Source organism: Octopus sinensis, linkage group LG16 (genome assembly GCF_006345805.1).
Source record: "Octopus sinensis linkage group LG16, ASM634580v1, whole genome shotgun sequence".
Lineage (NCBI taxonomy): Eukaryota > Metazoa > Mollusca > Cephalopoda > Octopoda > Octopodidae > Octopus > Octopus sinensis.
The window spans coordinates 56,251,741-56,279,616 of NC_043012.1; the positions used below are offsets into that span (position 1 = coordinate 56,251,741).

General features: G+C 36.1%; 1 protein-coding gene across 4 annotated transcripts in view; it reads left to right on the forward strand.

Annotated features, from left to right (window-relative positions):
• LOC115220367 (protein DENND6A-like) overlaps positions 1–27,626 on the forward strand; it is a 127,627-nt gene extending 100,001 nt beyond the window's left edge. The window contains exons 9-21 of one of the 4 annotated variants that reach the window (XM_036510157.1): positions 144–204; positions 1,320–1,381; positions 1,535–1,630; positions 5,818–5,912; positions 7,038–7,064; positions 11,265–11,333; positions 13,241–13,305; positions 15,582–15,671; positions 16,503–16,556; positions 18,635–18,747; positions 20,697–20,799; positions 22,667–22,741; positions 26,404–27,626. In XM_036510157.1, the coding sequence (XP_036366050.1) occupies positions 144–204; positions 1,320–1,381; positions 1,535–1,630; positions 5,818–5,912; positions 7,038–7,064; positions 11,265–11,333; positions 13,241–13,305; positions 15,582–15,671; positions 16,503–16,556; positions 18,635–18,747; positions 20,697–20,799; positions 22,667–22,741; positions 26,404–26,523 (1,030 nt within the window). In that variant the 3' untranslated portion in view covers positions 26,524–27,626. The remainder of the gene's footprint in view (positions 1–143; positions 205–1,319; positions 1,382–1,534; positions 1,631–5,817; positions 5,913–7,037; positions 7,065–11,264; positions 11,334–13,240; positions 13,306–15,581; positions 15,672–16,502; positions 16,557–18,634; positions 18,748–20,696; positions 20,800–22,666; positions 22,742–26,403) is intronic. The other 3 variants (XM_036510156.1, XM_029790481.2, XM_029790482.2) reach the window with 3 other exon arrangements.
• The last annotated feature ends 250 nt before the right edge of the window (positions 27,627–27,876 follow it).

Here is a 27,876-nt window from a genome sequence, read left to right on the forward strand (position 1 = left end):
TTTCATGTTATCGACTTGCCTGTAATGTTTTTTATCCATATTTTAATTTAGGCATTGTGGGGTTAATATCATTAAATTATTTGTTTCTCTCCCCAAATATAAGAACTGTTTTTGAAGTGTTTCTTTTCTCTTGAATTTTCCAGTGCTTTCCAACCCATTTTAGCACATGTACAAATGTTATGGGAGCTTGTGATCATAGGAGAGGTATGGCATATTTCTTTTTACCTTTTCATTTATTTTATTTGTTTTCTTAGTCAGTCAGACATAAAGAAGGGGCAGTGTCCACGATATTTTCAGTCTCTCCTAGATTTGTGAAATCTATGCAGTTGATTGATGTTCATCCTCAACATTTGTGGATCAATATTTGCAGGAAAAACTAGGCAGTGAGCTGGCAGAATCATTAGCACACCAGGCAAAATGCTTGGCAGCATTTCATCTGTCTTTGTGTTCTGAGTTCAAATTTCACTGAGATCAACTTAGCCTTTCATCCTTTCAGGGTTGCTAAAATAAGTACCAGTTAAGAACTGGGATCAATGTAATTCACTTATCCTCGCCCCTGAAATTGCTGGCCTTCTGCCAAAATTTTAAACCAATATTTTCAGGAAAAGAAAGTACAGGGAAGGAAATTTAGTCCTGTGGAGGAAAGACCAAATGAAGTGTTTCATTTGAGATCTGGATGAAAGGCAAAATTGACCTTGGCAGAATTTGAACTTGGAGTGAATCTTTGATATGGAAAGACATGCCTGAGAGGATTCGGTCATTTGCATAGTTGTCTCTGATGGGTCAGAAGTGAAGGACATGAGTTACCAGTTTGCATTGAATTGGTGAAGCTCTAACCACTCACATCTGACCTATGTCAACATCATCATCATTTAACGTCCGCTTTCCATGCTAGCATGGGTTGGGCGAATTACTGAGAGCTGGCGAACCAGATGGCTGCACCAGGCTTCAATCTTGATCTAGCAGAGTTTCTACAGCTGGATGCCTTTCCTAATGCCAACCACTCCGAGAGTGTAGTGGGTGCTTTTATGTGCCACCGGCACGGGGCCAGTCAGGCGGTACTGGCAACGACCTCGCTCGAATCTTTTACACATGCCACCGGCACAGGTGCCAGTAGGGCGATGCTGGTATGTGTCATTGAGAAATTGTCCAATGCACACACACACATACATACCTGATCTCTGTGTCATTGAGAAACTGTACCACACACACATACACACAGATTATTGATGGGTTTATAGATTCTTGTTATAATGAATGAATGTGCCGTTACTGTGTCTCTATTCCTTATTTTCATTCATATTTTTGTTGCTCTTCAGCCGATAGCAGTAATGGCAGCATCACCCACAGTCACATCCAATACAGTACAAGCATTAGTCAAGTTAGTAATCTCTTTTGTTCTTGGATTATTCTTTTATTTTATTTTTTCATTTATTGTTTTTCCATTGTTGAATTTTCTTGTGATGATTATTCCATTGAAATTGAATGTCCCGTTTTATCATAAACACTGCCAAGTTGATTCTGTCTTTTCTAGTTTGATATCTCCTTTACGTTACTGTTTAGACTACCGACCATATTTCACAATTCATGACAGCGAATTCAAAGAATACACAACACGAACGCAGGCTCCGTAAGTAACCTATTGTTAGCATCAGTTTATGAAACCAATTTGTTTCTTTTAGTGTGGTTAAGACGCTCATTTTGAAACCGCATGGTTTCAGGTTCAGTCTCACAGTGTGACACTTGGAGCAAGTGTCTTCCATTGTAGCTTCAGACCAACCCATGATTTGTGAGTGAATTCAGTTGGCAGAAACTGTATGGAAGCCCTGTGTTTGTGTGTGCATGCTGTTGTCCCTCCCCTCTGTTGTTTGACAACCTATGTTGGTATGTTTAGGTCCCTGTAACTTAGTGGTTCAGCAAATGTGAATGATAGAATTACTACCAACTTAAAAATAAGTACTGGGATTGACTGATTTGACTAAACACTTCTAAGCAGTGCCCCAGCAAGACCATAATCTAATGAGTGAAACAAGTAAAAGATAAGAATAGAAGGTGTGGGAGTTGGGTGGATATTAGAAGATATGCTGTCAACACATTTGAAAATGTCTAGATACCAGTACCAGATTTATAGCATATAACTCACTTATGTATATTTGTACCTTCATTTGGTTTACATCCACTTTACCATGCTGGCTTAGATTGGTTAAAGACTTATTGAGGCTGTATTCTATGGCCACTGAGATCCTCTTCCTGTTGCCAGAACCACAGGATGTATTGTTTATATGGGATGTAAACACAGCATTACCATTTTGCTTCAGTGATGTCCTACAAAGACAGGTGGGATGTAAAAATTCATGCACACACACACACACTTACACAAACACACACATCATCATGGTTAGACAGTTTGACTGGAACTGGTAAGCCAGAGAACTGCACCAGGTTCCAGTCTGATTTTCGCTTGGTTTCTATGGCTGGACGCCCTTCCTAATGCCAACCATTCCAAGAATGTAGTGGGTGCCTTTTACATGCCATCATCACAGGTGCCTTTTACACACACACACACACATATATATATATATATATATGACGCCATGATAGATCGTTAGCCATTACACACATTTTTTTTCTCTTCTTGTTTTTTCTGTGTCCCTTTCTGTAGAAGAGCGTAGGCTCGAAACGTAAAAGACTTTTTCTATTCCTGAGTGTTATACTAATACATCTGTTTGTTTTCTACACCACCTGTCTTCGTCTTCTGTTTTTTTTCGTAAACTCTCCCTATATATATATATATATATATATGCATACACACACACGCACTTTTATGCTTTTACAGTCATTTTGACTGTGGCCATGCTAGAACACCGCCTTTTAATTGAAGAAATCAACCCCTGGACTTATTCTTTGTAAGCCTGGCACTTATTCTAATGGTCTCTTCTGCTGAACCGCTAAGTTACGGGGGTATAAATACTCCAAGTTCAGTTGTCAAGCAATGGAGGAGGGACAAACACAAACAGAAACACAAATATATACATATATGTATATTTCGGTTTCCGTTTACCAAATCTACTCACAAGGCTTTGGTCAGCCCGAGGCTATAGTAGAAGACACGTGCCCAGGATGCCTCACTGTGGAACTGAACCCAGAACCATGTGGTTATGAAGCAAGCTTCTTACCACACAGCCACGCCTGCACCTATTACATATATATATATATATATATATTTATTTTATAGAAGGAGCTTCTACAGGACTAGAACTGTTTCATTCAAATGAAATCATCAGGAAGCTTTGACACAAAGCTTCCTGGTGATTTCATTTGAATGAAACAGTTCTAGTCCTGTAGAAGCTCCTTCTATAAAATAAATTAATTTACTCTGCTATGTATTGAGTACCTTATTTACTGTGGTTAACCCCGACTCAACCCGGGACCTACATATATATATATATATATATATATATATTTTGTACTAGTTTCACTCACAAGACATTAGGCAATCTGAGACTATTACAGGAGACATTTGTTGGATAGAATCTAAGAAGCCGTGCAATGGGGTGTTTATCATCATTTCAGTATCCACTTTATCATGCTTAAATGGCTCAGACGTTTATTGAAGCAGCTTTTCTACAACCCGATGCCTTTCCTGTCACAAATCCTCTCAATGCCAAATAAGGTAATATTTCCCTCTGGTCAGAAGATTGTTTTTCACAGAAGATTGGAAACAAAGGAAATTGCTTCTATGACTGACACTTGTTTACAACTATTAAGCAATGTTGAGGCTTAGACACACACACACACACACACACATATGCTCACACATGTATACATATTTGGCCTGCTCACCTAGCCAGCAAGGTGACATCATTTGAAAGCTACAAGGCATGGAAGTGCCTTGCCACCAGTAATGTGTAACAACATCTGATAGTTCAATCAATGCAATGATACACACATACAGACACGTGTTTGTATGCATATATGTGTCTGTATATGTATGTATACAATGGGATTCTTTCAGCTTCCATCTACCAAATCCACTCATAAAGCTTTGGTCAGCTCAAGACTATGTTAGAAGCCACTTAGCCAAGATGCCACACAGTGGGAATGAACCAGTAACTATATGGTTTGAGAGTGAACTTCTTAACCACACAGCCATGCACAAAATATACATAGCAAACTTCAGAAGTAACAAACTGCCAGACCAAGTTATGAAAGTAACAGAAAGCATCATAGCACAACTATTTAGAATGAAAATTAACTTAGATGACAGTTTGGGTTTAATGCCAAGATGATGTAGCTCCGATGCTCTCTTCCTAGTGAGACATGTAAGCAAGGCCTTAAAGAACATACCTAGCATTTTTAGAGCTGGAGAGGGCTGGTTATTAGAGGAATCAAATATGTGAGAGAGAAGACTTAGCTAATGGAGCCATGTGATGAATATGGAGGATAATAATTGGGTAATGCAATCCAAGTGGAAGAAATATTTGGAGAAGGATGACATGAGAGGTGAAAGCCGATAGCAAGTGGTGAAACACTGTACTGAAGAAAACCCATCCAATGTAAACAAACATAGGAAAATAGATGAAATACATGCTTATTAAATATATGGATTAGATATAAGATGTACGTATGTATTTATATACACACACACACATACACGCACACACACACACATATATAAATGTTTTTATAAAACATAGATTTATATTTGTATAAATATTATATATATATGTAGGCATAGGAGTGGCTGTGTGGTAAGTAACTTGCTTGCGAACCACATGGTTCCAAGTTCGGTCCCACTGCGTGGTACCTTGGACAAGTGTCTTCTACTATAGCCTCAGTCTGACCAAAGCCTTGTGAGTGGATTTGGTAGACGGAAACTGAAAGAAGCCCGTCGTATATATGTATATATATATGTGTGTGTGTCTGTGTTTGTTCCCCCAACATTGCTTGACAACTGATGCTGGTGTGTTTACATCCCTGTAACTAAGCAGTTCGGCAAAAGAGACCGATAGAATAAGTACTAGGCTTACAAAGAATAAGTTGATTTGTTCGACTAAAGGCGGTGCCTCGGCATGGCCACAGTCAAATGACTGAAATAAGTAAAAGAGTATATAAAGTTAATATGTATAAATAACTGTAAAATGTATATGTACACATAATATAAATTGTGTGTATGCATGTGTGTGAATATTTATGAATATAAAAACACTTCTGTTTGAGAGCAGCTGCTATGTCATCAAATCCATTCTTTCATTTCATGTTGGAATCCAGATTGATCTCAGTGCCTTTGAATTGAAGATAGACAAAACTCGGTTGGGTGTGAAGCCATGTTATGTACCTTAACCCTTTAGTGTTCAGATTATTCTATCAAATATAATGCTTATTGATTAACATTGATTTGAATTAATCATGCATTATCTCATATCTTCAAGATCTTGATGGTGTAATTACTTAATGTAGAATAACATTGTAGGGTAGATGTGAGGGCCTGGATCTGGTCAGTTTGAACATAAAACAGATTAAATATTTTGGCCGGATATGGCCGGTTTAAGTACTAAAGTGTTAATTATATATAGTTATTCAATGACAAACACTCGGCTAACAGGAAGCAGTATTTATATATGTATGTGTGTGTATGTATGTATGTCTTTGTATGTGTACAATCATTACTATTTCAATGAAAAGCTATACATACATACATGTATGTACATGCAAACTTCTTATATATAGATTTAAATGTAAACCCACATATTAACACACATTGAATTTGAATCCTTTTTCCAAGTATTATTTGAAATTTTTGAATTTTATTTCCAGACCTCCTGTCATATTAGGAGTAACAAATCCTTTCTTTGCCAAAACCCTTCAACATTGGCCTCATATCATCAGAATTGGTGAGATGTGTGCAACAGGTATGTTCATATTTCCTCACCTATTTCCCTTTGCCTCTATCATCTGTTACTAATTGAATTGAACCAACAAGAGAGCTTGTTAGAAATAGAAAGTAAATCTTGCTCTCTTTCTGCTAACTTAAAATAAAAAGCAAAGAGACATTGGATAATTATTTACATTCGATGGATATTTGTCCTCATCTTGTTTGTTGTTAACACGTTTCGGCTGATACACCTTCCAGCCTTCTTCAGGTGTCTTGGGGAAATTTTGAACCTGGGTTCTCATTCCTAAGGTATTTTTCGATGTTGTTGTTGTTATTATTATTATTATTATTATTGTTGTTGTTGTTCAGGTCACTGCTTGGAATCAAACTTGGAATCTTGGGGTTAGTAGCCCGTAATCTTAACCACTACGCCATATGCTCGTGGGCATATGGCGAGTTCGATTCCAAGCAGTGACCTGAACACTAACAACAACAATAATAATAATGATAATAATAATAACATCAAAAAATACCTTAGGAATGAGAATCCAGGTTCGAAATTTCCCCAAGACACCTGAAGAAGGTTGGAGGGTATATCAGCCGAAACGCTGTGTTAACAACAAACAAGATGAGGACAAATATCTGTCGAATGTAAATAATGTGCATAATTCCTCATCTCTTAAATATAGAACATTGGATAATGTTTAGAAAAACTAATATGGAATGGTCACAGCTGGAAACTGGAACTCCTTTGATCATAAGTCTGCTCAGTCAGAGCTGAATTTGGGTTGAACAATAACAACTACCACTTGCTGGCTTAATACAATAATAATGAGTAGAGAGGTGGCCATGTGAATAAGGTATTAGATTTTTTGCTAAGTAAAACTACTTCAAATCCATTGCTAGTGTTTCAGTGTCTCTCTGGGAACAACAGTATATTCTACAATGCTTCAACTATGATTTACTCATCAACTTCATACCATGAAATGAGAACTAAACCCTGGCTCTCAACAAATCCTTCTTGATGTAGGAGACACAAACATAATGGGTTCTCAGAATGTTTTTTTTTTTTTTAAATGAAACATTATAAACAGCAATGAACTGTGATAAATTTTTAATTAATGCTCAATAATAAGCTATCTGTTGTTTTTCTATCCTCTAGAAAACCAAATTCAGGAACCAAATTTTTGTAAGTTTTGTTAAGTTTTGTGTAAATTTAGAGTCACTTTTAGAACACTATAGATAACCATTTGTTAATGTATTTTTAAGCACTAAATATAATTAACTTACGAATTAGCAACATCAACAATAAACTAGGATTGCAGAAACCAATGAGGGAAAACTCTACAAAGTTGCTTCCACATGCTAGAAATAGCAGCCCAATCACCCTCAAATCATACGCTACAGCAATGATTCCCAACCATTTTTTTTTTTTACTTATGAACCCCTTTGATTCCTATTTCATTTGGGTGCACCCTCTTGACCATATACTGTTTAAAAAAAAATTCTATTATATTGTTCATCATCATCATCATTTAATGTCTGTTTTCCACGCTAGCATGGGTTGGACGGTTCGACTGGGGTCTGGAAGGCATAGTGGCTGCACCAGGCTCTAGTCTGATTTGGCAGTGTTTCTACAGCTGGATGCCCTTCCTAACGCCAACCACTCCATGAGTGTAGTGAGTGCTTTTTACGTGCCACCGGCACGGGCCAGAGCTGGCTGGCAAATGGCCACGATCGGTTGGTGCTTTTATGTGTCACCGACACGGACGCCAGTCAGGCGGCACTGGCATCTGCCACATTCGGACGGTGCTTTTTACGTGTCACTGGCACTGGTGTCTTAACTGCAACTTCCATTTGAATTTTTATTTTGATGTTGATGTACTTGACTCAAGAACAGCGGGTCACTCTACGATCCAAGGTTAGCACAGCAGGCCGTCCTGCGAGCCATGAACTCACTTCATTTGTCGGGTCTTCAAAGTCACAGCATATCTCCAGAGGTCTCAGCCTTTCGTCATAGCATCTGTGAGACTCAGAGTACGAAGGTCATGCTTGACCACCTCATCCCATGTCTTCCTGGGTCTACCTCTACCCAGGATTCTTTCAACAGTTTGGGAGTGGCACTTCTTCACACATCTCTCTTCATCCATCCACAGTACATGACCATACCAATGCAATCGTCTCTCCTGCACGCTGCATCCTATGTTTCTTACGCCCAACATTTCTCTCAGGGCGCTTACACTCTGTCATGCATGGACACTTTTATAATTGAATATTGTTAGGAATTGTATAAAAATATGTCAAAATATTTTGTGTATTATAGAAGTGTAACCAATTCATTGCACATAAATTTAAACAGTAAAATCTTATATAGACCCTGGTTGAAAACCACTGCTCTACAGCAAGGATACATTGAATGATGTAATCCTAGATACATTGTGTCTGAAAAAAATATGGCTTGGTCACAGCAAGAATTCCTTCAATCATAGCCTTCGATTTGCTTGACCAGGATTCATTCAGACCTAAAACAACAACAACAACTATAATTAAAATATCAATCTCTGGTGTAACAATAACTTATCTTTCTTCTTTAACAACCAAGCTTGAGATTTCTTGTACTGAATGAACTACTGTATTAGATCTCACTTATGTCACCTGTTAAGTACCTTTTATGTCTGATGTGGCACTTGTTATTTCAAGTGTGGCCACTCTTGTCTCACCTGTCAAATGTTTTAAGTCAGCTTGAACTAGTTAGGCACCTTTTATTGCCTATTCCGACATCTGTTACCATGGCTACATCAACTTCTTATCTCAGTTGTGACACCTGTTACCTCAATGATTTCATGATCTGTTACTTTAACTGTGACACTTCTTATCTACCTCAGCTGTGCAACTTGTGAAACACAATGGCTCTTAGTCATTTTGAATTTGTGCCACACTGGAGATCAAATAAAAAAAATTACTTGTGCACATCACATGGACAGTTTTTAAACAAAAAAAAACAACTATTCTAACTCTTTTGATACCAACCTGCTTGAAACCGCTTCTGGCTCTATAGTACAAATTTCTTGCTTTCAAAAGTTCTGAATTAAAATCTTCCACCAAACCTTAGTCACAATTTATGTTCCTAACACGAGCTCAATGATAACTAAGTTATTTTACTAAATTCTTTGTTATATTTTAAATTAATTGAAAGAAACACAGACCATCTCAACAGAAATATGGTAACAAAAGGGTTAAATTTAAACACTTAGAAAATATATATATATATTATAGGCGTAGAAGTGGCTGTGTAGCAAGTAGCTTGCTTACAAACCACATGGTTCCAGGTTCAGTCCCACTGTGGGGCACCTTGGGCAAGTGTCTTCTACTATAGCCTCAGGCCGACCAAATCCTGAGTGGATTTGGTAGACGGAAACTGAAAGAAGCCCATCGTATATTGTGTATATATATGTATATGTGTGTGTATATGTTTGTGTGTCAGTGTTTGTCCCCCCAATATCACTTGACAACCGATGCTGGTTTGTTTACGTCCCCGTAACTTAGCGGTTCAGCAAAAGAGACCGATAGAATAAGTACTGGGCTTACAAAGAATAAGTCCAGGGGTCGATTTGCTCGACTAAAGGCGGTGCTCCAGCATGGCCACAGTCAAATGACTGAAACAAGTAAACTAGGTTATTATTTTAATAATCATACTTGTGTATAACAAAATTAAGACTAACATATTTTTTCAAGACTCCCAGGAATTAATACGGATTTCTAATGCCTTGGCCTATTAGTATTCTGATTATTCTGTCAAATATAAAGCTTCTGTATTCACACCACTTTAAACTAATCGATTAATTATTATTTAATGTTTTGAGATTTCAATGATGTGATTTTGATTTTTAAAATGATACACTGTAAGGTAGCTATGAAAGACCATACCTGACTCGGTTGAAGATAAAGCAGGTAGAATATTTTGGTTGGATATAGCTGGTATAAACACTAAAGGGTTAAATTGTATTTTTAAAATGTGTAATGCACTTAGATACCCCTTGCAACACACTGGTGTTCTTCAGTGCACTGTTTGAAAACCCCTGGTGAGAATTCTTATTTCATATGGTGTAGATATCCTTAGATTATTTTCTCCCCAAACAATACTTAGCCAACCACTTAGTCAACCTTGCATGATATATTAAAAGCATTGTCATAGCTTTCCTTTCTGTTATTTCTAGTTTCTGTTGTATTATATTTTCAATATCTTTTAACGTCCTTCATAAAATAACAGCCACTTGTAGAAGGTGTAAAAAGTAAATAAATGCTGATATTCTGGGAGGAGGGAGTTTATTGAGGGTTTGCTATTAGTGGTTATCAATAAAACTGGAACAGCTGTAGTTAAAGTAAAATAGGGCAACTGCCATTGCTGTGTAGTAGTGCAACTGGAGTACTGAAAGGGCAGTTGATATTGGGGTAAGATTGGGCAACTGATATTGGTATAAGGTAGGACAACTGGCATTGCATTGTGGTAGGGTAATGGTACAAGAGTATGGTGGAATCACTAATGCTGGAGTAAGGTCAGTCATCTCTGGACAAGAATTAGAAGGAGCATTTGTCAGTAGTAAGGTGAATCAGGTTTCTATGAAATACTTAAAGCAGCTGTTGTTGGGGTAAAGCAGAACAACTGATGTCAAAGTGAAGTAGTAAAGCTCTGGGTTGATTTTATGAGGAGCAGCTTGGATTAAATAAGGTGGGGCATGTTTCAAGAAAAGTAAGGTAGCCAGCATTGAAGTAAAGTGGGGAAGATGAGATCAAAGTGATGTAGAGCAGTGGGTCTTTGAGTTATCTGAGGCTATTGGCATTGCAGAAAAGGTGAATGCAAAGTTATTAATGTAAGGTTGTTTGGGGGGTGGGCTGTTCACATCCCTTCCCATATCCATTTACTTTTGATAGCCTGAATTTAATCTAAAATTCTCAGGTAAGAGGGGCATCAGCCGTAAAAAAGCAATTTTTGTAACAAATAAATTTTCCAACCTGACAAATGTATGGGTAAAATGAATGTAGAACAGTAATGAAGAAAGTGTTTTAAGAAATGAAATTCGTAAAAGTTTTGGACATAACTGTAAATTTTCATTCAAGAGACACTAAGTCATTTTTAATGATGGAACTCCTAATCGCTAAAGCTATAGCATGTAGAATATTGGCTTAAAGCCCTATCATTATAGAGCTTTAAGCCAATATTCTACATGCTATTATTATGGCTTTAGCTACTTTGAGTTCCATTGTAAAAAGTGATTTACTTCATACCTGTAAGTATAAATAAGAGTTTGAAATATTAACTTTTCAGTTGGTTCTTCAAATCTGCCTTCTTCTCATATTTATATTATTGTTGTTTGTTTTATTGTTGCAGTAAGTTCCCCTAAACAGTTCAACAAATTAAAGAAGTCTACAGCTTTGAAAACATTAGATTCAAAACCAGGTAAAACTTTTCTTTTTTTTTGTTATGTATTTGTATTTTGGGTTGGTGATTGGACTTGGCTTCCTGCCTTGGTTTTACGCTCAGAAAGTATGAAACTGTAACTAATTATATATCTTCATCATCTCTTAACATGTCTCCTTCATGCTAACTTAAGTTGGATGACTTGTCAGGATCTGAAAAATGTTCCAACGTCTGTTCTGGCATGGTTTCTATGGCAAGATTCCCTTCTAAACACTAACCACTTTACACAATATACTGGGTGCTTTTTACATGATGCTATCACACCAGCATGATGCCTTCATACACACACACACACACACACATATACATATACCATAATAACACATGTAATTTACGCACATTTTTCGCAAACAAAAATAAACTTTAGGCAGTGCGTAAATTACATGAGTAGATCATTTCCAGAAAATTTTTTGCTGAAAAATGATGTACAAATGTAAATATTCATACAAGAAATTGACTCATATTATGTCAGAATAAGTTTTTACAGAACAAATAAGATGAAGTTGACTTTTATTTATGCTGGACAGTATAATGCTTACTTTTTTTTTCTGTATAAATATACTAAAACCATTAAATGGTTAACTACTTTTTGAAGTTTGACGTTCATACCGGTAATCACGGTCTGGGCCATATTTTACATTGCTTGGAGTCTCTACCTATCACAAGGGAGCCCAGCAATTTCCTTAAATAGATCAGTTTTTCTCTGCTTAAGAAGTCTTGCTTGCATTTGCTTCCAGGAAGCTATTGCTTGCTTTCTCCGTGTTAAGACAATGAAATTAATTACCACAGACATCACCAACATCAACATCATAATCCATCCTTGCACGTGTACACTCACTAAGTGAAAATGCATTAGCATTCTTACAGAAACCTTTATTTACCTTATACGATGTTTAATGTCGTTTCACATTGATGTTGAATTATGCAGCAATCTTATGCTCTCTTCATAGAACAATTGTAATGTACGAATTACCAGTTCTTTTGGTATAATAGATTTTTGCTATCCTTTTTTATGTCCCCTCACAGACGTGTATATCCTAACAAGTTGCTTCTTAAATTTCGCACCTCTCTTGTTCAGTAAACACTGAGTTAAACCTGCAAAGCTGTTTATTTTCTCCTTTCGATTTTTAATGTCTATTTTAGCGGGTTACCAAACTATCAGTTTGGTCTCCCAGCTAAAATGGTAAAGACAAATTTTTAAGTTTGCTTGATATTTTATAATATTGATAAAGCACCTTTATAATGATTTGTTAATATAATCACATCTACTGTTGTAATCATGTTAATATTTTTCGGAGATAAAATTCAAATCATGTTGTGGATTAACTTTGTCTTTCATTTCTCTGAAATCAATTAAATAACATCTAGACAGGCAGTAATTTAAGGATTGAAATTCTTGAATGAAGAGTTTAGTGTGCAATTGTGTCTGTGCCATGCAAAATGCAATCATGCCAGAGCCATGTAAAAGCACCCAGTATACTCTGTAAAGTGGTTGGTGTTAAGAAGGGCATCCAGCCATAGAACCCATGCCAAAACAGACAATTGGAGCATGGACAACTCTCCAGCTGGCCAGCTCTTATCAAATCATCCAACCCTTGCCAGCATGGAAAACAGACATTAAATGATGATAATGATTAAGCATTTGATGTAATGTGTTCCCCTGATGAACTATTAATCACAACGGTGAAACAGGCATAGGGAACAGATGATATAAACTGCATCCTATGTTTATAGTTTCTCTGACATCTGCTCTGTGTATCAGAATCATTTATACATATAAGTACAATATATTTACATTAATATGTTTATATCTAATAATCAGAAAAGAATAAATTCTTATTGTTACCTTTGTATTTACCTCTCTCTTTTTTTTCTCTCTATTTTAGGTGTTTATACAAGATACAAAACATTTTTAAATAAAGACAAAGTTATTTTAAAGCGAGTTATAAAGGTAAGATTAATTTTCAGTCAGTAAGATTATAATTTGGAGAAAAGATTTTTGACTTCATTACTAGAAATAATTTAACATCTATACTTTGTTTCCATTAGTTTCATCTCCAATATTTACAATTATAGTATATGGACTATATTTTCATTAATCTGAGCTCCAGTTATCATCTGATATCTTATTCCTCAATGTAGTACATCCAGGAATAGGATACTGGATTCTAACTCTGAAATTTTATTTTTTAATGAAGAGTAAAACCAGTGACATAATGTGGGTTGTGAGGTGCATGCAGTTTACACAGGTTGGCCACACTTTATACATGTGTGTGTTTGCCGTTGTCAAAGGCACGTTATGTTTAAAGAAGTGGGTGGACAATTTGGCTGCTACACAGGGTAACCAAAACCTACACTACACCTCTGATGCATGTACATAGTGTGTAATTATATTTAGTTTAGAAATAAAAGTACCTAGTTCAAATCCAATTCATTACTGTGTTCACATCCTGGGCTAAGGCTGTTTTTCTAATTACAGACTTCAGTCATTAGACTGTATCTATACTAGGGTACTGCCTTCTTCTGAGGTTTTTAGTTAATCATAGTGATCTCCAGGAGTTTTCTTGATCTATATTTTATTGATTGGTTAAGTTACCATTTTGAAATAACACAGGGTTTTCCTCTGTTTCAACTAGCCATATTATTTCAAATACAAACATGGGCACACATATACGATGAGCTTTTGCAGTTTCCATCTAACAAATTCCACTCACAAAGTGGTCAACTGGAAGTTGTAAAAGACCCATGCCCAATGCCTACTCAGACATTAAAACCATTGAAACAGTAGTATTTGCTAAAAACAACAAGTGGACAGTGAAATTGCCATGGGAAGTCCTTCTTCAGAGTTGCAACCAGTTTCTCAAACAGTGGCTGTGAAACTCTGCTGTCTTTCTTTTATTTTCCTTCTGTCATCATTTCCCAGAAGAATGGCTCTTTCTGAAATACACATACTCCAATCCACGCAGCAACTTCTCTGTGCTTATTAATTATGATGCTTTTTTCCCCATATAATACAAGTCTTGATGATGCAGACCACCACCAGTCTCCATGGATTCTGTTTTATCTAAAACATAGTATAGATGAAAATATTTTTCTAAGATTTATAATCTTAATTCATTTCAAACATTTACACATTTAATTTACAGTCATCAACTTCATTGCAATTCGTGTAGCTTGGGAAAATTATTAAATATTTTGTTCAAAATATCTTTTTTTTTTTAATGTCTTTTGGATGGTAGTTATTTTGAGATATCTTATCTAGGAGGCTTTCTTTTAGCTGCTCTGTAGAATTCTAAAACTTATACATCTACATTTCTGAGAGAAGTTATTGTAATAATTAATAACTTAGATTCCTCAGAATATTAACCTCATCTTTTATATGCAGTTTTGCAATTTTTTCAGTTACCCTATTTCCATATTTACACACATGTGGAGGCGCAATGGCCCAGTGGTTAGGGCAGCGGACTCGTGGTTTCGATTCCCAGACCGGACGTTGTGAGTGTTTATTGAGCGAAAACACCTAAAGCTCCACGAGGCTCCGGCAGGGGATGGTGGTGATCCCTGCTGTACTCTTTCACCACAACTCTCTCTCTCTCTTACTTCCTGTTTCTGTTGTACCTGTATTTCAAAGGGCCGGCCTTGTCACTCTCTGTGTCACGCTGAATATCCCCGAGAACTACGTTAAGGGTACACGTGTCTGTGGAGTGCTCAGCCACTTACATGTTAATTTCACGAGCAGGCTGTTCCGTTGATCGGATCAACCGGAACCCTCGTTGTCGGAACCGACGGAGTGCTTCCATATTTACACACATTGACACCTTTATGTTTATATATGTGTGTGCTTGTGTGTTTACTATGTGTATTTCTGTTTTAACTTAAATATGCCGTTTCCTTGTGTGTTGTAGAAGACAGTCAAAAGGTTTCATGTCAGGAAGGACATCTAACCATAAAAAAAGTATGGAAAAGACTTGTGGGATATGCAAGGCTAACCCCTACTTTTAGCCAGGGGAAGATAGCCTTAAAACGTTTGTTGTTCTGATATATATGTTGCTATGTATATAGGAATAGAGCACAGCTGTTTGTTTCATTGTTCAGTATTTTGGGTCTCCACTTTGAGAAAATCCCAGTTTTCTTTTTCTACCAAGTAAACTATAATGCTTTGTGTTGTTTAAACTCATCAGTAAAAAGTAATGTTCTGTAAATTCCAATTTGAACATTTCTAAATAGGGAGCACAAACTAAAAGACCTGTTGAAGTTCAGAATGCAATGTTACGCCGATATTTCCTAGAACTCACGCAAAGTTTCATGATTCCTTTAGTAAGTTATATGTTTTTAGTACTTTTTGCTCTATTATAAAGTTGTTTTTCTTTTTCTTGGTGTTTTTTTTTTAATGACATATGTCTTTGCGCTATTGAACTCATTTTTCACATACACACATACACAGTGTGTGGTCTTCTACCTGGCCAGCTCCTGTCAAACCGTCCTACTCATACCAGCATGGAAAGTGGACATTAAATGAGGATATATATATAGTCCAACCCATGCCAGCATAGAAAACATAAAAATGATGATGATGGTGACTCTCTCTCTCTCCCGATATATATATACACACACACACACATACATTTATATATATATATAAAAAACAAAATGGGACAAGAATGCAAAAAATCTGGACAGCTAGGTGATACAAAAAGGAACAACAAAACATCCAGATAGACGATACAAAGAAAACAAGGACAGGTCATTCAAAGCCCTCTATCCTCAGTCAAGCACCAGATTATATATATTGCTACAAGTACATAGGTGTATAGTAAAGACACTGTTATCTAAAGTATGCTATATCTGAAAAAAGATTGGATGATCAAGGCTGGAATACTTTTGAACATAAGCTTACTCATTCAGGATTGAACTGAGGCTACAAAAAAGTACAAGACGCCCCACTTCTTTCACTTGGATTACTTGCCACTTCTTTTTAACTAAATTAACCTCATTCAGTTTAACTCCACGACTTGCAATTTAGGACAACCCTACCAGAAAAAAGTAAAATACAGATGTATCGCCTTATTTGCACCTTCTCTTTGTCAAACTAACTAATGAAAAAAAGAAAAGAATTTTAAATGTTTTTCATTGTTCCTTTATTTCCAGGAACGACACATGGCCAGTTTGATGCCACTCCAAAGGAATATTTCTCCTCACAAGGTAAGAGTTTGTGGAATTTGGAGTTATATCATCTTAAGCAAATAATTCTCTGATATTTTATGACAGTATTTTCGGTTTTTGTTGTATTTCAGGTGGGACATTATGCCAATTCTTTTAATATGATTAGTCAACTAAGGTAGCAAGGTACCAGAATCGTCAGTACATCAGACAAAATGCTTAGCAGCATTTTATCCATTTTCACATTCTGAGTTCAAATTCTACCAATGTTGACTTTACTTTTCATCCTTAACGATTAAGCAAACAATCGATTAGTTCATTGATTGAATGATTAAGTAACTGAATAATAATAACAAAAGAAAATAAATACAACCAGTGTGTGTCTTTATTATTGGCATAATGACCCATCCCACTGAGATATAATATCTGTTTCAAAACCTGAATTCATATCCAGAATCTTGCAAACCAAATACAGACGAAATATATTCAGCGTTTCTTTGTTTTGTTTTTTGTTTTCTTTACATTCTAAATTGTGGCCCGAGTTGTACGCGTTTGAAGTTGATTTAGTCAACTTTACTAATTCTGATTGATGTTAGTATTTTGATAAGATATAACTGAGAAGTGTCAAACGTAGACACTAACTAGATGTTGGTTAATAAAATAAAGAAATACAACTCTTGTTGAAAATTGGGGACATTTTTTGTTGTGTCATTAATGAACTCGTTAACTGTATTACGTGGCTGAGTAGTTATGGTACTGCAACTACTGACCACAGGTCAATTTTCAAACTGCTCCGTACAGCAGTTTTGGTGCTCATAACCAAGGGACATAACTCTGTTTGCTCTAGTTTGCCTGACTTACAAAAAACAGACTTCAGTCCCTTGTTTAAATTGCGAGCTTTGTGAATTGCTTCAATAAGAAGCATTCTCTCTGTTTGGTCATAAGCTAAAAATTGTAAAACGTATATAGAAATAGTGTCTTAATGTGTTTGTTTAATCGCATGTCATCTTTTTTTGAGCAAGCTATATAGTCAAAGATATACTTGCTATAGCCATCCCATCTTTGAAATGCTTTCGATTTTCATTATCTAATACATTGTACCTTGTTTAAGGCGGATTTGATTGCTATTTTTAGCAATTTAAAAGTTTTCATTTTAATATACAATAGTTTAACCCCAGGTTAGCTCTGATTAAGCAGTCCTATAATCAAGAGGTTCCGTCCTTCACAATCCTGCCTTTTTTTTCTTTCTTTCTTTTTCCGTACACTGTATATCTAGAACTATTTTCAATGCAGCCTTAATTTTTGAAGAAAATAGGGTGAGATGAGAATGATTTGGCTGCTGTTTCAAGCAGTTCAAGTGACCATGTAGAGGTTAATCACTGGCTCAAAGAAAAGGCTCACTCTGTATGTTGCACGTGTGTGTGTGTGTGTGTGAGAGAGAGAGAGAGTGTGTGTGTGTGCATGCACACACATATTCATATTGGTCCCTTCTAAGAATGAGTAGAAATATGGAAGCAGATGAGATACCGTGATCCCTTATTCTACATGACATTCAGACGGAGAATAGGTACAGAGGTTCTTGATGGGGGAAAGAGGCAATCTATGGCGTCTTATGAAGATGAATAAGCAAGCAGACAGAACAGGCAGGTGCTTTTGATCACATAAGGTGAAGAAATTAACTACTTATCACTTGACTGCAATGAAAGTTTGTTATTATTTGGTCTTTAGAAAAGTGTTTCGTTGGTATTTTAGAGAGAGAAAAAAATATTCGGATTGGCTGTTAGTGTTGTATCTAGAAAGGTAGACACAAGATTAGGAAAATAGGAGAAGTGAGGGGAGGTAACAAGACCAGTCATTCCAAGGACCAGAAGCACTGTAGAAAAGTACAAAGTCATGTAGATGAGAGAACTAAATGTAGTAACATCTATGATTTTCTCAAGGGCTAAAGGTACTTGTCGTTAAGATATCAGTTCACTGGGAAGCTTATATTTTTATCTACATCAATCAGCACTGTGTATATTTGCATATGTGTCTTTGCCAGTAATTAAACTTGATTTGTCTCTTATAATTCAGTTGTCTAATATGCAAATATTATTTCTCAACTCCTGCCTTCAACTTAGCAGGCTCCACCCAGGTTACGGCCATTTGATGCCAATGAGTTTTTGAAAACGGTGGAACAGTCTGGTCCACAACTAACTTCAGGTATCAAAGGAGATTGGGAAGGTTTATACAAGTAAGTATTATTTTTTTATCTATTAGACAATAAATTCGGCTAAAATAAAATGGTTTACAAAGAACAGACTTAGAGATTTAAAAAGTCATCAAATTCAAACTCAGAATCCTCAACTTAAAAACTATTTATCATTTCTCACTCCTGATTGCTATTTTTTCATAATAAAAACATCAGCACACTGTTTTTGGCCAGATTTCTTATATATTATTTTTTTCCTTCATTACCAAAGTCAGTTTTACCTTCCATCCTTTTGGTGAAAGATTTTGATTTTGATCATTGTAAAACAGAAAGTAGAGATTATAGAAGCAGGAACAATCTTAATTGAGCTGATGTCAAAAGGATTAATACTGCATGCTTATTTATCCCTTGTCAGTTTATGTGCAATCATAACACCTACTTGTGCCTTGGTGGAGTCAGCTGTTAAAATTTAGAACGTCTTGGACATGAACACAATATAGTATTGGTGTTTGGATATGAACTGCTGATCTCTTGGTAAACATTTATTTTCTCTTGGCTTATCCATGGAGGCTTTCAGTAGGTGCAATGTTGTTAAATGTGGTTTCAGTTGAACTATATTACACATAAAGAAAATATCGTTTTTCTTGTTATTGTTAACGAGTTATTGTTTATCCCCAGGTCAGCCCTGATTCAGCTGACCTGTGTATCAAGGTGGTAAGTGGGCAGAGACATAAGAGCCATCTAATAGAATGCCTTGTGGTATTTATTCTAGTTGTTGGTGCTTTTAGTTCAAGTCCCACTGAGCTCAACTTTTCCTTCCATACTTTCAGGGTTGATAGTTGATAAAGTACCAGTTAAATACTGAGATCAAAATCTCTCTCTCTCTCTCCTTCCCTCCCGTTGAAGTATGGACCTTGTCAAGTTTAAAATGTCTAAGACCCAAGACATACTGCATGTCACAACAGAGGTCCCATCAGGAGTTAAAAACAAAAACAAGGGATAGTGTACCAAGGATTAAATTACCTGTGTACTTCCCTTTTTAAAAATGAACAGGTGTAATTTAAAGGAGATGTAGTCAGTGTTTTTAGTAAATTAAACAATCCCAGAGAAATTCCCACACTGGTTAGTCATTGTTTACTTTCATAGAAGTGGTGGATTGGATGCAGACAGAAATATATGCAGTCCTGTTAAGATATAACTAATATAATAAACCTTTATATCTTGGAATGGTCATTATGTCAATAATAAACAAATGCACTTTGTTTTATTTCACTTTATTTTCTTTGTCAATTGGTTAACCAGTTGACAAATAATCAACTGTTTGGTTTAATCATTTAGTCAGTTATTTAGCTAAGTTTGTCAAAATCGTTTCGTTGCTATTCACAACTTCATCAAGGACACACTTTCTCTACTTCAGGTCTGTTTATTATTGGCATAATGACTCTCCCAAGGTACAACAAAATATATTTCAACTCACAAGTTCACATCAAGAATCTTGCAAAACCAAATATAAAAAGGAAATAATATAATCATCATCAAAATCACTTAACTGATACGGCCAGTCTTTAGGGTTCCACTTTAGATGTTTCCATAGTCAGCCGTTGCCACTGGTCTCTGTTCTCTGTGTTGTGACCTGTCTAGACCTTGATGATGTCAAACCAGGATTTTCTCTGCCTCTCTTTAACCCTCTCTCAACTGTGCCCTGAAGTGTGATTTTGGATAGGGTGTTGTGCTCTGTATATCAGATGTGTAATAGCCTTCTGAAGTGTTTGTTCTCAAATGCCTCAATTCTTTGCTCCATATCAGCTGTAAGAGTCCAGTTCTCGCACCCATACAGAAGGATCGAAGTCACCCAGGTCTTGTATGAAAACTAATGGAATTGCTGGATCAAATTGACTTTCTTCCCCGTGTCCCTTTCTCTATTCCTACCCTTACCTAACAATGATTTCTTGTGCAATAAATAAAGAAATTGCTATTTTTTCCTTCCCTAGACGTTTTTTCCAATCTGCCAACTTTGAGGGCTGGTATCGGCACCGGCAACATGAAGTCAATCAGAAACTGCAAGTTTTACATATGGAGGCCTTAAGTAATGTGGTAAGTAGTTATTATTGTTACTATAATGCATTGAGCTAGTAAATTGTTGGTATATCAGATAAAATGCTTAGTGGCCTTTCTTCCAGTTCTTTACATTCTGAGTTCAAATACTGTTGAGGTCAACTTTGCCTTTCATCTTTGGGGACTCAATAAAATAAGTACTCAAATACTGGGGTCAATGAATCAACTTGCTGATTTTGTGCCAAAATTTGAAACAATGTATTGTTGTTATTGTAGTTGGCATTAGGAAGGGCATCCAGCTGCAGAAACAATGCCAAATCAGATTGGAACCTGGTGCAGCTCACCAATTTACCAGTTTTCAATCAAACTGTCCAACCCATGCTAGCATGGATAATGGATATTAAATGGTAAGGATGATGAGGGTAAGCTGGCAGAATTGTTAGCATGTGCAACAGAAAGCTTAGCACCATTTCATCCATCTTTACATTCTGACTTCAAATTCCACTGAGGTCAACTTTGTCTGTCACCCCTTCCGGATCAATAAAATAAGTACCAGTTGAACTTATAACAATAATATACAATAGCAATATATATTATATATATAATATATTGTTATAATATATATTATATTGTTACTCTCATCATTCTTACCATTTAATATCCATTTTCCATGCTAGCATGGGTTGGACAGTTTGATTGAAAACTGGTAAATTGGTGAGCTGCACCAGGTTCCAATCTGATTTGGCATGGTTTCTACAGCTGGATGCCCTTCCTAATGCCAACTACAATAACAACAATAAGTACCAGGTTAGTGTAATTGACTTACCCCTTCTCCTGAACTTGCTGGTTGTGTGCCAAAATCTGAAGCCATTATTATTACTATTATGTGCCTAGGCTCATCATATTTGTAGTATAGTATGAGCAAAGTGTAAGCACAGAGGCAACATGAAATAACAGTGGGTAGAGTGGGAGTCTGCATGAACATGCAGATGACTCCCACAAGGCTACAAAGCTACTCTGTAGCTACATACACCATGGGTGGGGAGAAAAGAAAGCAATTAGACTAGTAGTGCAGAGCAGAAAGCCTGGTTGCTATACATATGTGCCACTTGAGTGAAACTGCAAAAGTAGAGGATAAAAATGTTATGAGCATCATCAGAGGCAGCAATATCTACAACAGCAGGTGACAGAAACTTTCGTTTCTAGAGCAATGCCAATCACAACCCCAAAGGTTCAAAATTCATTTTGTCCTCTACGTCAGGATTTGATGACCAGGAAGCTGAGAGGTAAAGTGTTGATTGTATGAACTACATCCCTTAACCTACGAGCTATGATTTGAGGGGATTTGGCTGCTATTTGTAACAGTTCAAGTGATTATGTACCAATTCCTCATTTGCTGAAGCTGTTAGAAGTTGATACGTGATGTGTGTGTATGATTCAAAATTGTACAAAAACTGAAGGCAGAGAGGTAGGTGAGTGAGCAACAAACAAGGTGTATTAGTTTGATGCTCAGGAAAAATGGAAGAGTTTTTCACATTTTGAACCTACAGAAAATACTGAGGAAAGAAGACAAAGGAGAGAAAAAAATCCATGTCTGGAGTAATTGTTTCACTTGCAAAATTATACACACACATAGCATGGTTGTGTGGTTAAGAAGTTTACTTCCCAACCACATTGGTTCAAGTTCAGTCCTCTTGTGTAGTACCTTGTGCTAGTATCTTCTACTCTAACCCTGAGCCAACCAAAGCCTTCTGGGTAGATTTGGTTGACAGAAACTGAAAGAACCCCATCATATGTATATGTGTTTGTATGCATGGATGTATGTTTGAGAATATTTATTATTAATGAACAAAACTTTTTTCTTATTTTTTATGTATCCAATTATCATCTTGTTAATTATTTCTAGGATATCCAAGATTGGATACGAGATAAAGAAGAAGTAGAAATAGTCGATTTAATTCTGAGATTAAGAGAAAAACTGGTAAGTTCGTTTTCTTCCTTTATCTCTACAGTACGATGTTTTGTTGAGACACCTTTTCTTGACCACATCATATATTTATATATAACATTCATGGCTACCACTCCAAACTCATCACCACCAAACAACCATTTTTCCTTTTTATCAAGCCTCACATATTTTCACCTACTGAAATTTTATAAGATTATAGTTTTTCTCAGATTATTGACTTCTCACCTCTATAGATAAAGCATTTATGAAAACACCTCATTACCATTATCTCTTGCAACTCCTTCCGTTCATTTTCTCTTTCTCTCCCCGTTCCTTACTAAATGAGTATCCATACAAATCCTCTACAAGAACCTGCACTGCCCATTCCCCTCTCCATAGTTCAATCCCTCAACCACTAGCATGAAGCTGACACCACCACCACCACCCCAGGGCTTGTAGTTTCTGTGAGCTGCATGGCAACCTCAATAGTGCAGGAGGCACAAAAAAACATCCTATCTATGTGGCTTTAGGAATGGTATCTGGCCATAGGAACCATGTCAAAACAGACTGTAAAACAATGCAGTCTTTGAACACATCAGATCCTGCTAAACTGTTCAACACATGCCAGCATGGAACACAGGCGTTAAATGATGATGCCGATGGTTATGGTGATGACATCTAAGCTATGCTTTCATCAGTTTGATCTCTGACTGCCTTCAAGTTTTGCTTTTTCTTTTATCCCTAGATATGACTGGATTCAAACAAGGAACTTTCATTTTTAAGCTAACATTCTGATACACACATATGCATCAATTTCCCCATTGATAATAATGTTCTGACCCTTAATTTAGAAACAAGAGTACCTATTCAAATCCAGTATGATAGTGTACGTACAGGAATAAGATGTGATGATGGCTAACAATACATTTATAATTATACATTTCTTACCCACTATTTTTTAATGATTTTATATTTAAATACTGTCTTCAATACATTTTCCTACATTTACATGAGTGGACTGGTTTGTATAAGTTTCTGACATATTTTTTAAATGATTGCTTTTTCCAACTGACTAAGCCCTTCTATTGCTATCCAGTCAACTGGAAGTAAGAGGAGTCTATTAACAATATTCAGTAATGGCCAGCAGAGAAACAGATCACATGCCTTGCTCTGTTGCATTACATAATGGCTATAGCGAGACTGTAGTGAAGCTTGAATTATGACATTGATCAATATTTAAACATCTTTACTTCAAACATATCTTCAATAGGCATAGGAGTGGCTGTGTGGTAAGTAGCTTGCTTACGAACCACATGTTTCCAGGTTCAGTCCCACTGTGTGGCACCTTGGGCAATTGTTTTCTACTATAGCCTCGCACCAACCAAAGCCTTGTGAGTGGATTTGGTAGACGGAAACTGAAAGAAGCTCGCCATATATATATATATATATATATATATTTGTGTGTCTGTGTTTATCTCCCCGTAACTTAGTGGTTTGGCAAAAGAGACCGATAGAATAAGTACTAAGCTTACAAAGAAAACGTCTTGGGGTCGATTTGCTCAACTAAAGGCAGTGCTCCAGCATGGTCGCAGTCAAATGACTGAAACGAGTAAAAGAGTAATATGTCTTTCGTAATTGTTTCATTACTATAATTCTGTGGACAAAGATGGGATCTTTGTTGTATTGGATTTGACTTTAATGAAATAGCTTATCCTGCTGATGATCCATTTATTCTGTGGAGATATATGGCTAAAATTGTAGAAAGTAACATTTATATAATACCCAGTGTGTGAAGATGGTTCATGGTCCATGTCCAAACCTGGCGTTCTTTTGCATCTAAAATTGGTGCTTATATTTATATTGAAATCTTATTTAATTCATAATATAAAAAAAATACATGCTAACTCTTTAGCATTCAAATTACTTAGTTGAATGTAATGCTTGTTTTATTCACATTGTTTTGAACTAAATATACATTATCTTGTAGCTTCAAGATTTTAATGATTTTTAGAATGCTATTGTAGTGCAGCTTCAAGTGGCCAGTTTAAGCATAAAGTAGATGAAATATTTGGGCTGGATATAGCTGGCTTAAATGCTAAAGCGTTAAATAATGCAACAAATAAAGTTTAATTTGTTTTACATTGTGGTTCCTGACTCAAGGAAGCTTAGCTTCTTTTTCACAAGTCCTCATTACTCTGCTTCATAACTTTGACAACATCTGTTTCATTATATTTTAAAACTGGATATCATTTTTATTTTTCCATAAGTTTTATAAAGCTAAATGATATTCTGTTTGACTGTCCAAAATGCACTAATTTGGCCGTCTATGAAGAAGTTGGATTCAAGCTTAGATGGCTGTGGGAATAAGCTCTTTGTTTCACAATCACCTGGTGTGAATCCACTACATTTTCTATTGGAATACTTTACCTTTCTTTCAATTAATTTTGAAAATAATGCAAAATGTGAAATAATTGTTATTTCTTTATTGCCCACAAGGGGCTAAACATAGAGGGGACAAACAAGGACAGACAAAGGGATTAAGTCGATTATATCGATCCCAGTGTGTAACTGGTACTTATTTAATCGACCCTGAAAGGATGGAAGGCAAAGTCAACCTCGGTGGAATTTGAACTCAGAACATAACAGCAGACAAAATACCACTTAGCATTTAGCCCGGCATGCTAACGTTTCTGCCAGCTCACCGCCTTAAAATGTAAAATAACTGTACCATCATTAAGCTGGTGTTAAAGACATAAATTAATATGGAATTTTGATGAAGTTTAAAATGGTGTCAAAAGTTTTAAGCAAGGGCCTTTTTCTACAGGCTTTGTGAATGAAATATTGGACCCTGTTGGAGGACTGGTTCTGTTCTTAGGTTGTAGACATAGTGTTGCCCTGTTTAACACCACCATCTGGTACTTGGATGCTTTTAACAGAATCTCACTGTTTGAAGCACTTTAACAGATTTATGATATGAGTATAACCCAAGATCTGAAAGGATCTCCTCTCTATCCTCTGTCAGGATTGGAGACACTGCAATAAGGTCATGGATGCTACCCTGCTTCTCTTGAGTTAAGCTGTAAAAAAAACAAACAATAAAAAAAATATAAAGTCATGGGTTCCCAGTGTTCTTTCATGAATATTGCATATCTCTGACATGATAGTAATTTGCAATGAACCTGATGTTGGAAGACCTGTGTTAATAATGGTTTCAAATTTTTTGGCACAAGGCCAGCAATTTGTGGCAGGGCGTAAGTTAATTACATCAACCCTAGTGCTCATTTTATTGACCTTCCCCACAAAAAAATGAAAGGCAAAATCAACCTCAGCTGAATTCAGAACATAAAGACGGACAAAATGTTGCTAAGTATTTTCCCCAGCTTGGCCAGTGTTAATAATATAAAATGGGTTCTGAGTTAGATACAAGGGCAGTAATTTTGAGGGAATGGAATTAGTTGATCACATTGGCCCCTGTATTTGACTGGTACTTCATTTTATCAACTCCAGAAGGATGTAAAGCAAAGTTGACTATGACAGGATTTGAACTCGGAATGTAAAAAGCTGGAATAAATATTGCTCAGTATTTTTCCCCAAAGCTCTAATGATTCTGCCAGTTCACCCAACATAACAAAAAATATCATTATCAAAAGATCTATTGTTTTATTTAATTTTTTTTTCCTCCCTCTCTCTTCTAGACATTTGCTGCCAACAATCAATCAGCCGTTGACCGGAACTGTGTTGTGAAACTTCACCAACATGTCGACACTATCATCTGCTCTTTACCAGCTGATCTACAAGTTGTGCTGAAAACATGACGTTATACCAGCCACCTGTCTCCTCTACCAGTTCTTTGACAAGTATTCATTTCAGTTAAACTTGCAAAATCCCAAATCTTGCAGAAATGAGCTGTCGACTTAAAAACTACTTTAAAAATATTAACATCAACACCACCATCACTACTATCATCACCACCACTACTATTACTACTACTACTACTACTACTACTACTACTACTTCTGCTATTATTATAATTATTACTACTACAACTTCTGCAGTTCACCTGACAGCTAACATATGATTATTACTGCTGATGTTGTTGATGTTGGAGGATTGCTCTCAAAAACCTGGTTTCACTACTGCTTCTAACGAACTGAGATCACTTCTACTTCAACAACAACATTTTATTTCATCTAAAATATCTCATCCAGAAAAATAAGAAAGCCACACACCATAACCTTTTTTTTTTTTTTGTCTTTATCTCCTAGCACCACCTGCACTGTATCAAATCATTATTTGTTTTTGTTTTTTGTAGGGTTTTTTTTTTTCTTTTCTTTTTGTCATTACTTCTCTACAACCTGTTTTGAAGTCAGAATTCAAATCCATAGTGATTGTGAAGTCTTTCAGAAAAAAAATGATAATTTTAGAATCTGGAAGGATATTGAGGTAATCCCAATTAATCAGTCACTTGGATTATCAGCTATGGGCACCCTCTGTCAAGATGCAGGCCACATGAGACATGGTGGACCACACTACTTAAAATTTTTAATACATGTTATTTTCCTTGTAAAATTAGGTGTGCCCCTCAGAAAGCTGTGTGATCCACAGTCTGCCCATGGCTGAGCTTATACCATTCTGGGGGTGGTTGTTGTCGTTTAGCACCTAAGTCAGCCGTGATCAAGTAGACCTATAACCAAAGGCATTCCAGTGGCCATGACCATCCTGACTTTTTGCCTAAAATTTTTTTTTTTATGGCAGGATTTGATTTGAGGTGGGTGTTGGTTGCTGTTTCTTGCAGGTCAAGTGACCGCTGATATTAAAAAGAAGACTGCTATAACTTCTACATTCTTATATATACACACACAAAGATGTTTGTATGTATATATATATACATATATTGTATGAAAGATATTGGGTGATTTTATTTATATAAGTAAATTCCCTAACAATATTTTGCAATAAAAAAGGGCCATTTTAACTGCATTTGTTCTTAAAATTTAAAATCTTTTACTTCAAATCTTCTCGTAATTAACTATATTTTATTTTTCTTCATTAACAAATTTTATCAGTTGAAGAAGAGAAATAATTTTCTGTTTTTTTTTTTTTATAATATGTATACAAATGAATAAATCAGTCTTTTGTAAATCATCACTATTTGAGTTACATACTTA